The 12,403-nt window shown below is 46.0% G+C and overlaps 1 protein-coding gene across 4 annotated transcripts in view; it reads left to right on the plus strand.

Moving 5' to 3' along the window:
* Window positions 1–11,952, plus strand: part of LOC118964938 (CREB-regulated transcription coactivator 3) — a 92,194-nt gene extending 80,242 nt beyond the window's left edge. For 3 of the 4 annotated variants that reach the window (XM_090239076.1, XM_090239075.1, XM_090239078.1), the window contains 5 exons: window positions 1,242–1,507; window positions 5,576–5,764; window positions 7,402–7,551; window positions 8,098–8,314; window positions 9,978–11,952. In XM_090239076.1, coding sequence (XP_090095202.1) covers window positions 1,242–1,507; window positions 5,576–5,764; window positions 7,402–7,551; window positions 8,098–8,314; window positions 9,978–10,189 — 1,034 coding nt within the window. In that variant the 3' untranslated portion in view covers window positions 10,190–11,952. The remainder of the gene's footprint in view (window positions 1–1,241; window positions 1,508–5,575; window positions 5,765–7,401; window positions 7,552–8,097; window positions 8,315–9,977) is intronic. The other variant, XM_090239077.1, reaches the window with a different exon arrangement.
* The last annotated feature ends 451 nt before the right edge of the window (window positions 11,953–12,403 follow it).

The following is a 12,403-nucleotide window of genomic DNA, read 5'->3' on the forward strand; positions in this document are numbered from 1 at the left end:
CCCTCTCGCGCTCTCTCTCGTACCCTCTCGCGCTCTCTCTCGTACCCTCTCGCTCTCTCTCTCTCTCTCTCTCTCTCTCTCTCTCTCTCTCTCTCTCTCTCTCTCTCTCTCTCTCTCTCTCTCTCTCTCTCTCTCTCTCTCTCTCTCTCTCTCTCTCTCGAGCCCTCTCACGCTCGCTCTCTCTCGGGCCCTCTCACTCTCTCTCTGACCCTCTCTGACCCTCTCTCTCTCGGACCCTTTCTCTCTCTCCCTCTCTGATTGTTGGGATATTAACAAATGGGGTCCTATGTGTGTATCTGGGTGGGGATTGGAAAAACGAATGCAGACATAACATCCACATTATCTTGCGTCTCACAAGACTCCTTTTAACCAAGCAGCACTGTTCTCTCCTCCTTGCAGTTCATTTCAAACCAATGATGCTTCCCTTTATTTAATCAGGCAATCTGCAGTTCAAACAAAAGCAAAGCAACAACCTGACACTTTTTTGGTTAACCAGCTAGTGCTGGGGCTGGATGAGTGTAACACTCAAATTCATAGAGAGCGCTAAGCATATAAGGACTGAACATCCATGATCTCAAAATGATGCTATACAGTGCTTGTTTTCAATTCATTTGTTTACAAACAATGTAGTAAAATAAGCTTATATTTGGGGTTTTGATGGGGTTAGACAGGCATTTATAATTTGAAGTATATTCTTCAATAACCAATGGCTATATTTTATTATTTAAATGTCCAAACCTTGATGTAGTAATCGTAGATTGCCACTTTAAAAAACATAATGAGTTTATTGGCATGATGAAATGCATTTGCACATAGTGCTAATGCAAACCATTCAGAAATGGAAGCAATCACAAAAATAAGTACAAATGTTTTAATCAATTCTTCCTCTGATGAATCAGTGTGTGGAGATCTTTGTATTTAATACAACGTGTGTGTGTGTGTGTGAGGTAGACTAGCGGTTAAGAGCATTGGGCCAGTAACTGAAAGTTGCTGGATCGACTTACGGAGCCAACTAGGTGAAAAATCTGTCCCTAATTGCTCCTGTAAGTCTCTTTGCTAAATGACTACAGTGTGTGTGTGTGTGTAGGCACACCTGATAACAATGCTGCATACTACTGATCCATGACCTGGTGCAGAGGAGGGATATTAGGAAATGGGAATTAAATACTCCAAACTGTTAATAATAGTCTGTGGTCTGAATGTGTGACTCAAGTCTTCTGTCCCTTCCTTCTTTCTTCCAGGTCTCTCGTCCTCTCTGAGCAATCCTTCCATCCAGAACTCTCTCCAAAACTCCCAGCTGCACTCGTCCCTCAGCAATCCCTCCATCCACTCGTCCCTCCGTCTGACGTCCCTCTCCAACCCTCCGCAGGGAGCCATGAGCAGTTCGCCTCGCCGCCGCCCGGCTCCCATCAGCCCCCTCACTCTGTCACCCGGCACCGAGCAACGGCGGGGGCTTTCCAAGCAGCTGTCTCCCACAATGTCCCCCTCACTGTCCCCCATCACACAGGTACACACACAAAAACTCAGGGGGGAAAAAATAAACGTCCTCTCACTGTCAACTGCATTTATTTTCAGCAAACTTAATGTGTAATGTGTAAATACTTGTATGAACATAACAAGATTCAACAACTGAGACATAAACTGAACAAGTTCCACAGACATGTGACTAATAGAAATTGAATAATGTGTCCCTGAACAAAGGGGGGTCAAAATCAAAAGTAACAGTCAGTATCTGGTGTGGCCACCAGCTGCATTAAGTCCTGCAGTGCATCTCCTCCTCATTGGACTGCACCAGATTTGCCAGTTCTTGCTATGAGGTGTTACCCCACTCTTCCACCAAGGCACCTGCAAGTTCCCAGACATTTCTGGGGGGAATGGCCCTAGCCCTCATCCTCCGATCCAACAGGTCCCAGACGTGCTCAATGGTTTGAGCTCCGAGCTCTTCGCTGGCCATGGCCTGTCTTGCATGAAATCACGCACAGAACGAGCAGTATGGCTGGCGTCATTGTCATGCTGGAGGGTCAGGATGAGCCTGCAGGAAGGGTACCACACCTGCAATGACAAAAAGCTCAGTCCGATGATGCTGTGACACACCACCACCATGACGGACCCTCCACCTCCAAATCGATCCCACTTGTGTGTTCCTGGTGTAACTCGGTCAGTTGTTGCCATCCTGTACCTGTCCCGCAGGTGTCATGTTCGGATGTACTGATCCTGTGCAGGTGTTACAGGTGGTCTGCCACTGCGAGGATGATCAGCTGTCCGGCCTGTCTCCCTGTAGCGCTGTCTTAGGCATCGCAATTTATTTCCCTGGCCACATCTGCAGTCTTCATGCCTCATTGCAGCATGCCTAAGGCACGTTCACGCAAATGAGTAGGGACCCTGGGCATCTTTCTTTTGGTGTTTTTCGGAGTCAGTAGAAAGGCCTCTTTAGTGTCCTAAGTTTTCATTACTGTGACCTTAATTGCCTACTGTCTGTAAGCTGTTAGTGTCTTAATGACTGTTCCACAGGTGCATGTTCATTAATTGTTAATTGAACAAGCATGGTAAACAGTATTTAAACCCTTTACAATGAAAATCTGTGAAGTTATTTTGATTTTTACTAATTATCTTTGAATTACAGGGTCCTGAAAGGGACGTTTCAAAAAAAATTCTGAGTTTAGTCATACTTACCTTCTCAAGACACACACACACCTCACTACTTACTTAGCTCGCTTTCCCCGGTTAGACAGGCAAGCCAGCAACCGGATGGTTGCCAGTTCGAATCCCGGGTCTGACTGAAAAAATCTGTCAGGATGTGAACTGGCAACTAGAGGGTTGCTGGTATCAAATCCTGCCGCTGTGCCATTACTCAAGGCACTTAACCCCCCAAAACAACTGCTTCACGGGTGCCCAGTGTGGCAGCCCCCTGCTCAAACCACTCCAACCTGTATACTGTTGAAGTCAGAAGTTTACATATGCTAAATACATTTAAACTCAGTTTTTCACAATTCCTGACATTTTAATCCTTGTCTTTGGTCAGTTAGGATGACCACTTTATTTTAAGAATGTGAAATGTCAGAATAATAGTAGAGAATGATTTATTTCAGCTTTTATTTCTTTCATCACATTCCCAGTGTGTCAGAAGTTTACATACACTCAATTAGTATTTGGTAGCGTTGCCTTTAAATAGTTTTCAAGGGTTAAACGTTTCGGGTAGCCTTCCACAAGCTTTCCACAATAAGTTGGGTGAATTTTCCTCCTGACAGAGCTGGTGTAACTGAGTCAGGTTTGTTGGCCTTGCTCTCACACGCCTTTTCAGTTCTGCCCACACATTTTCTATAGGATTGAGGTCAGGGCTTTGTGATGGTCACTCCAATACCTTGACTTTGTTGTCCTTAAGCCATTTTGCCAAGATTTAACTGATGTCTTGAGATGTTGCTTCAATATATCCACATCATTTTCCTCCTCATGATGCCATCTAGTTTGTGAAGTGCACCTGTCCCTCATTCAGCAAAGCACCCCAACAACATGATGCTGCCACCCCCGTGCTTCACGGTTGGGATGGTGTTCGTCGGCTTGCAAGCCTCCCACTTTTTCCTCCGAACATAACAATGGTCATCATGGCCAAACAGTTCTATTTTTGTTTCTTCAGACCAGAGGACATTTCTCTAAAATGTAGGATCTTTGTCCCCATATGCAGTTGCAAACCGTCTGGCTTTTTTATGGCGGTTTTGGAGCAGTGGCTTCTTCCTTGCTGAGCAGCCTTTCAAGTTATATTGATTTAGGACTCGTTTTACTGTGGATATAGATACTTTTGTACCTGTTTCCGCCAGCATCTTCACAAGGTCCTTTGCTGTTGTTCTGGGATTAATTTGCAATTTTCGCACCAAAGTACTTTCATCTCTAGGAGACAGAACGTGTCTCCTTCCTGAGCAGTATGATGGCTGCATGTTCCCATGGTGTTTATACTTGCGTACTATTGTTTGTACAGATGAACGTGGTACCTTCAGGCGTTTGGAAATTACTTCCAAGGATGAACCAGACTGGTGGAGGTCTACAATGTTTTTTCTGAGGTCTTGGCTGATTTATTTTGGTTTTCCCATGATGTCAAGCAAAGAGCCACTGAGTTTGAAGGTAGGCCTTGAAATACATCCACAGGCACACCTCCAATTGACTCAAATTATGTCAATTAACCTATCAGAAGCATCTAAAGCCATGACATAATTTTCTGGAATTTTCTAAGCTGTTTAAAGGCACACTCATCTAAGTGTATGTACATTTCTGACCCACTGGAATTGTGATACAGTGAATTATAAGTGAAATAATCTGTCTGTAAACAATTGTTGGAAAAATTACTTGTGTCATGCACAAAGTAGAGGTCCTAACCGACTTGCCCAAAAATTTGTGGAGTGGTTGAAAAATGAGTTTTAATGACTCCAACCTAAGTGTATGTAAACTTCAGACTTCAACTGTATGAGGGTCTTTCGGAGGGGCTGAGTTAAAGCTCAAACTGCTGTCAGAGTTTGAGAGTTGCGTACTAAACGGATTTCTTGCTGGCCAACAAGTAGGTGATATTAAGCTCGAACTGTGTGCATAACTGCATGCTATAAGATACACGAACTAGCAAACTAACAGCTTTGGGAATCCGTAAAAAAAAAAAAAATGATAAATAAAAATACAAATAGATTTAAGTTTACATTTAGATGGATTTATTTACATTTAAGAAGTGTTTTATTTATTAGTACATTTTATAGACTGCAGATGACCTTTATCATGATGCTTTCAGTAACCCAAGTGGACCATTGGCGTGGATGATTGACTAGCCCACATGGTGTCCAAATCCTCCCTGGTCCGTAGGCCAGTGAGAATGTCGAGCCCTTTCTTCCTGTAACCAGGAAAGACCCTTGAGGTTAGAAACCCCTTGTTGGGAGGTTAACCTGGCAGCTTCATGTATACTGTGTTTTTGGGGAAAGTCCTCAGTGGTTTAAGGCTAACCTGATACGCAGCCAAATAATAGTGCATCTTTTGATTACTCTAATTACATCCCTCCCTTCTCCTTTTCTTAAATCTGACATGACCCCTCCCTCTCTCCCTCTAACCCTCCCTCCCACCCTCTCTCCCTCTAACCCCCCTCCCACCCTCTCTCCCTCTAACCCTCCCTCCCACCCTCTCTCCCTCTAACCCCCCTCCCACCCTCTAACCCTCCCTCCCACCATCTCTCCCTCTAACCCTCCCTCCCACCATCTCTCCCTCTAACCCTCCCTCCCACCCTCTCTCCCTCTAACCCCCCTCCCACCCTCTCTCCCTCTAACCCTCCCTCCCACCCTCTCTCCCTCTAACCCCCCTCCCACCCTCTCTCCCTCTAACCCTCCCTCCCACCATCTCTCCCTCTAACCCTCCCTCCCACCCTCTCTCCCTCTAACCCTCCCTCCCACCATCTCTCCCTCTAAGCCTCCCTCCCTCCCTCCAACCATCTCTCCCTCTAACCCTCCCTCCCACCCGTCCCCCTTCTAACCCTCCCTCCCACCATCTCTCCCTCTAACCCACCCTCTCTCCCTCTAACCCTCCCTCTTTCTTTTCGTCTTTTTTTCAGGGGGTTGCCTTGGACACCAGCAGCTTGCCAATGGAGCCTCCCCCTCCCTACCCTCTCTACCAACAGCTACACCAACAGTCCCAGCATTCAATGGGGCAACAACAACAACGCCAGCAACAACGTCATCATCAGCATCAACAGCAGCCAGTGTCCCCTCTGCAGAACATCTCTCTGGACTTCAACTCTGGTGTAAGTGTTTGTCTGTGTGTCTGGATATGTCTATGTTCTAAAGCCAAATACATATCCAAAAACTGTCTAGAGAAATGTACTACAGCCTAGATGAGTTGAAAAATCATCCATTTGAACAGTGTATCCTTTTAGGGAAACACTTGTATATGCAGATAGTATCTCTGAGTCTATGCCCCAATGTTGTATGTCTCATACACTTCTGTTGCTGGCCTAGTGTCTAATGTCAGAGACTGTTGGCATGCTCTGATAAGGAGAGAGGGATATTATTCTGCTTCAGTACCACTCCAGACACACACACACACACACACACACACACACAGCCACTAGATTCAACCATTTCCTGGAACCCAAATGTTATTTGTCTAACTCTGTAGTCTGTGGTTGATAAACACCAAATTCGTGGAAGGAAGGAAGCAGACCCAAATTCTAAAGAACTAAAAACATCCTTGGTTGCATCACAAATGGAACCCTATTCACATCACAAATGGAACCCTATTCACTACACAGTGCACTACTTCTAACCAGAGCCTTATGGGTAGGGCTCAAAAGAAATGCACTAAATGGTAGCGCTGCTCTATTAGAGCGATTTGTAGGCAGTTAAATGTTACTAACTTGGTAAATCACTGCATTAGACCTGGTAACTAAACTCTCAGAGCACTGTCCATTCTGTCGTCTCCTAATCCACCTCTTCTCTCTCTTCATCTGTCATCTCCTAATCCATTTCTTCTCTCTCTTCATCTGTCTCCTCCTAATCCATCTCTTCTCTCTCTTCATCTGTCTCCTCCTAATCCATCTCTTCTCTCTCTTCATCTGTCTCCTCCTAATCCATCTCTTCTCTCTCATCTGTCGTCTCCTAATCCATCTCTTCATCTGTCGTCTCCTAATCCATCTCTTCATCTGTCTCCTCCTAATCCATCTCTTCTCTCTCTTCATCTGTCGTCTCCTAATCCATCTCTTCTCTCTCTTCATCTGTCGTCTCCTAATCCATCTCTTCATCTGTCATCTCCTAATCCATTTCTTCTCTCTCTTCATCTGTCTCCTCCTAATCCATCTCTTCTCTCTCTTCATCGGTCTCCTCCTAATACATCTCTTCTCTCTCTTCATCTGTCTCCTCCTAATCCATCTCTTCTCTCTCTTCATCTGTCGTCTCCTAATCCATCTCTTCATCTGTCGTCTCCTAATCCATCTCTTCATCTGTCTCCTCCTAATCCATCTCTTCTCTCTCTCTTCATCTGTCGTCTCCTAATCCATCTCTTCTCTCTCTTCATCTGTCGTCTCCTAATCCATCTCTTCATCTGTCTCCTCCTAATCCATCTCTTCATCTGTCTCCTCCTAATCCATCTCTTCATCTGTCTCCTCCTAATCCATCTCTTCTCTCTCTTCATCTGTCGTCTCCTAATCCATCTCTTCATCTGTCGTCTCCTAATCCATCTCTTCATCTGTCTCCTCCTAATCCATCTCTTCTCTCTCTTCATCTGTCTCCTCCTAATCCATCTCTTCTCTCCTCATCTGTCTCCTCCTAATCCATCTCTTCTCTCTCCTCATCTGTCTCCTCCTAATCCATCTCTTCTCTCTCCATCTTTCGCTCCCCCATATCTATCTCCATGTTTCTCCATCTCTCCCTCTTCTTCCCACAGCATAACAACATGGCGGCGTTCTTCAATGACCCGTTCATGGACCCACAGTTCTCCAGTCGCCAGGCCAAGGCACTGTCCTACCAGGTAAACCACCGGGGAGAAGTCTCTAGAGAAGGATCCTCCGGAAAGGACTTCATTCCCTCATTCACAGTTAGTATCTGAAGGTTTTTTTTTGTTCAGTGATGGGTTTAGGCCTGCCAAAGTCAATTAAAGGGATAGTTTACTCAAAAATGGCACAAATCGCATCAGCACTGTTTTTGCACTGTTCAGAAAGTGCTTCTTCTTGAAAACTTGACTGCTGACAAGCACAATATTTTGGGACTGTATTAACAGTGGACTAATGAGAAAAATACTAAATGATTGTTTGAGAACTATCCCTTTAAAATGTCTTAATTGATGGGTAGAAATTTTAGGGGTGTAATTGTGGCAACCAGATATTTGTAGTTCTATGATATATCATGTGCTGTGGAGTAATGAACCAAGTCCGCTCAAGAGTATGCTTGTTTTGGTCATTGGTTGGTCATTTGGAATGGTTGTCGATCATTGGTTGGTCATTTGGAATGGTTGTTTGTCATTGATTGGTCATCTGTAATGGTTGTGTTTGACCTTTGCCCCCCCCCCATCACCACCATCTCTTTTCTCTCTCCCCTCCCATCCCTCCTCTCCCACCTCTATCTCTTCCTGCCTCCTCTTCAGTTGGACCAGTTCAGCATGTTGGAGAGTGCAATGAGCCAAATTGCAGGCGGTTCGTGTTTCGACCCGTCCTCGCCCTCTTCCTCGCCCCTATACTGCTCGCAGGCCGCCCTCATGGGCCTGGGTGGGAGCCACGGCAACTTGCAGGACCAGCTGCAGCAGATGAGACCCAACAACAACTACAACTGCAGTGGAGGGGTGCCCAATATCATACTGACTGGTAGGTGGATGGGTGCCCAATATCATACTGACTGGTAGGTGAAGGGGTGCCCAATATCATACTGACTGGTCGGTGGATGGGTGCCCAATATCATACTGACTGGTAGGTGAAGGGGTGCCCAATATCATACTGACTGGTAGGTGAAGGGGTGCCCAATATCATACTGACTGGTAGGTGGATGGGTGCCCAATATCATACTGACTGGTAGGTGAAGGGGTGCCCAATATCATACTGACTGGTAGGTGAAGGGGTGCCCAATATCATACTGACTGGTAGGTGGAGGGGTGCCCAATATCATACTGACTGGTAGGTGAAGGGGTGCCCAATATCATACTGACTGGTAGGTGGAGGGGTGCCCAATATCATACTGACTGGTAGGTGAAGGGGTGCCCAATATCATACTGACTGGTAGGTGAAGGGGTGCCCAATATCATACTGACTGGTAGGTGGAGGGGTGCCCAATATCATACTGACTGGTAGGTGGAGGGGTGCCCAATATCATACTGACTGGTAGGTGAAGGGGTGCCCAATATCATACTGACTGGTAGGTGAAGGGGTGCCCAATATCATACTGACTGGTAGGTGGAGGGGTGCCCAATATCATACTGACTGGTAGGTGGAGGGGTGCCCAATATCATACTGACTGGTAGGTGAAGGGGTGCCCAATATCATACTGACTGGTAGGTGGAGGGGTGCCCAATATCATACTGACTGGTAGGTGGATGGGTGCCCAATATCATACCGACTGGTAGGTGGAGGGGTGCCCAATATCATACTGACTGGTAGGTGGAGGGGTGCCCAATATCATACTGACTGGTAGGTGGATGGGTGCCCAATATCATACTGACTGGTAGGTGGAGGGGTGCCCAATATCATACCGACTGGTAGGTGGAGGGGTGCCCAATATCATACTGACTGGTCGGTGGATGGGTGCCCAATATCATACTGACTGGTAGGTGGAGGGGTGCCCAATATCATACCGACTGGTAGGTGGAGGGGTGCCCAATATCATACTGACTGGTCGGTGGAGGGGTGCCCAATATCATACTGACTGGTAGGTGGAGGGGTGCCCAATATCATACTGACTGGTAGGTGGAGGGGTGCCCAATATCATACTGACTAGTAGGTGGAGGGGTGCCCAATATCATACTGACTGGTAGGTGAAGGGGTGCCCAATATCATACTGACTAGTAGGTGGAGGGGTGCCCAATGTCATACTGACTGGTAGGTGAAGGGGTGCCCAATATCATACTGACTAGTAGGTGGAGGGGTGCCCAATATCATACTGACTGGTAGGTGGAGGGGTGCCCAATATCATACTGACTGGTAGGTGGAGGGGTGCCCAATATCATACTGACTGGTAGGTGGAGGGGTGCCCAATATCATACTGACTGGTAGGTGGAGGGGTGCCCAGCATCATACCGACTGGTACGGTAGGTGGAGGGGTGTCCAGCATCATACCGACTGGTACAGTAGGTGGAGGGATGTCCAGCATCATACCGACTGGTAGACCAGGGAGTGTGTGTGTGGCTGTGAGGAGTGGAAGTTTCAATGACTTGAGTCACTAACTTCATCCGTCTCTCCTTCTCTCCCCTACTTTCTCTTCCTCCTCTCTTTATCCTCTCTCTGCTGTCCGTTCCCCCTTTTTCTCCCTGTCACATAGATGACTCCAACCCCAGTCATTCCAAGGACATCAGCAGTGCCATGTCGGCCGGCCACATGGCTGACTGTTTTGACTCGGAGGTGAGCTTCCCACTGGAGGATGAGCTGCGCATCGAGCCCTTGAGCCTGGATGGTCTGAACATGCTCAGTGACCCCGACATGGTGCTCTCTGACCCCTCGGTGGAGGACAGTTTCCGCAGCGACAGACTGTAATCGGGCACGCACACATACACACACACAGACTGTATAGGCCAGGTAGCGTGGGTTAAACTTGAATGATCCCCACCTCCCTCACACACTCATGGCATACGTATGCAATTTTTTAAGGCATTTACACACACACACACTATTACAGAGGAATAGACTTGTGTACAATCACTGTTTACATGGGCTTCACATGTAAATGCCACACACACACACGCTCTTACCTACGTTGTGCATAGTCATTTGGAACGGATGGACTGATGTACCATTGATTTGATATTCTTTTTTTATTTTTTACCAACATTACATCAGCACTGAGCATTACTATAACGTTACTATAACGTTCCTATAGTGTTCCTCCACCTATATACAGTTGAAGTTGGAATTTTACATACACTTAGGTTGGAGTTATTAAAACTCGTTTTTCAACCACTCCACAAATTTCTTGTTAACAAACTCTAGTTTTGGCAAGTCGGTTAGGATATCTACTTTGTGCATGACACAAGTAGTTTTTCCAACAATTGTTTACAGACAGATTATTTCACTTATAATTCACGGTATCACAATTCCATTGGGTCAGAAGTTTGCATACACTAAGTTGACTGTGCCTTTAAACAGCTTGGAAAATTCCAGAAAATTATGTCATGGCTTTAGAAGCTTCTCATAGGCTAAATGAGATAATTTGAATCAATTGGAGGTGTACCTGTGGATGTATTTCAAGGCCTACCTTCAAAGTCAAGCAAAGAGACACTGAGATCATGGGAAAATCAAAAGAAATCAGCCAAGACCTCAGAAAAGACCTCCACAAGTCTGGTTCATCCTTGGAGCAATTTCCAAATGCCCGAAGGTACTATGTTCATCTGTACAAACAATAGTACGCAAGTATAAACACCATGGGACCACACAGCCGTCATACCACTCAGGAAGGAGATGCGTTCTGTCTCCTAGAGATAAAAGTACTTTGGTGCGAAAAGTGCAAATCAATCCCAGAACAACAGCAAAGGACCTTGTGAAGATGCTGGAGGAAACGGGTACAAAAGTATCTATATCCACAGTAAAACGAGTCCTAAATCGACAACCTGAAAGGCCGTTCAGCAAGGAAGAAGCCACTGCTCCGCCATAAAAAAGCCAGACGACGGTTTGCAACTGCACATGGGGACAAAGATCGTACTTTTTGGAGAAATGTCCTCTGGTCTGATGTTGAACTGTTCGCCATAATGACCATCGTTATATTTGGAGGAAAAGGGTGGAGGCTTGCAAGCCGAAGGACACCATCCCAACCGTGAAGCACGGGGGTCGCAGCATCATGTTGTTGGGGTGCTTTGCTGCAGGAGGGACAAGTGCACTTCACAAACTAGATGGTATCATGAGGAGGAAAATGATGTGGATATATTGAAGCAACATCTCAAGACATCAGTCAGGATGTTAAAGCTTGGTTGCAAATGGGTCTTCCAAATGGACAATGACCCCAAGCATACTTCTAAAGTTGTGGCAAAATGGCTTAAGGACAACAAAGTCAAGGTATTGGAGTGGCCATCACAAATCCTTGACCTCAATCCTATAGAAAATGAGTGGGCAGACCTGAAAAAGCTTGTGCGAGCAAGGAGGCCTACAGGAATGGGCCAACATTCACCCAACTTATTGTGGGAAGCTTGTGGAAGGCTACCCAAAACGGTTGACCCAAGTTAAACAATTTAAAGGCAATGCTACCAAACACTAATTGAGTGTATGTAAACTTCTGACCCACTGGGAATGTGATGAAAGAAATAAAAGCTGAAATAAATAATTCTCTCTATTATTATTCTGACATTTCACATTCTTAAAATAGTGTGGTGATACTAACTGACCTAAGACAGGGAATTTTTACTAGGATTAAATATCAGGAATTGTGAACAACTGAGTTTAAATGTATTTGGCTAAGGTGTATGTAAACTTCTGACTTCAACTGTATATTAGCTGTGCAGTGTCTAGTCCTTCAGCTTGAAGACCGCTGGCCCCCCCACCAGCGCCTTCCTCTGCCCAGCTGCTGCCACAGCCTCACACCAGCACACACACAGCCATCTGACTCTGCCACAGGGCCCTTACTGACTGCCACAGACTGAGAGGGCAACAGGTGTCATCAACAGAGAGGGAGGCTGCAGGACAAGCCGTACTCAATGACAGTGCTTAGTGCTCGGATCCTGATCCTTCATGGGTTGTCCTCCTCACTGCCACATTTCCTCC

Source organism: Oncorhynchus mykiss, chromosome 6 (genome assembly GCF_057628025.1).
Source record: "Oncorhynchus mykiss isolate SJ-2025 chromosome 6, ASM5762802v1, whole genome shotgun sequence".
Lineage (NCBI taxonomy): Eukaryota > Metazoa > Chordata > Actinopteri > Salmoniformes > Salmonidae > Oncorhynchus > Oncorhynchus mykiss.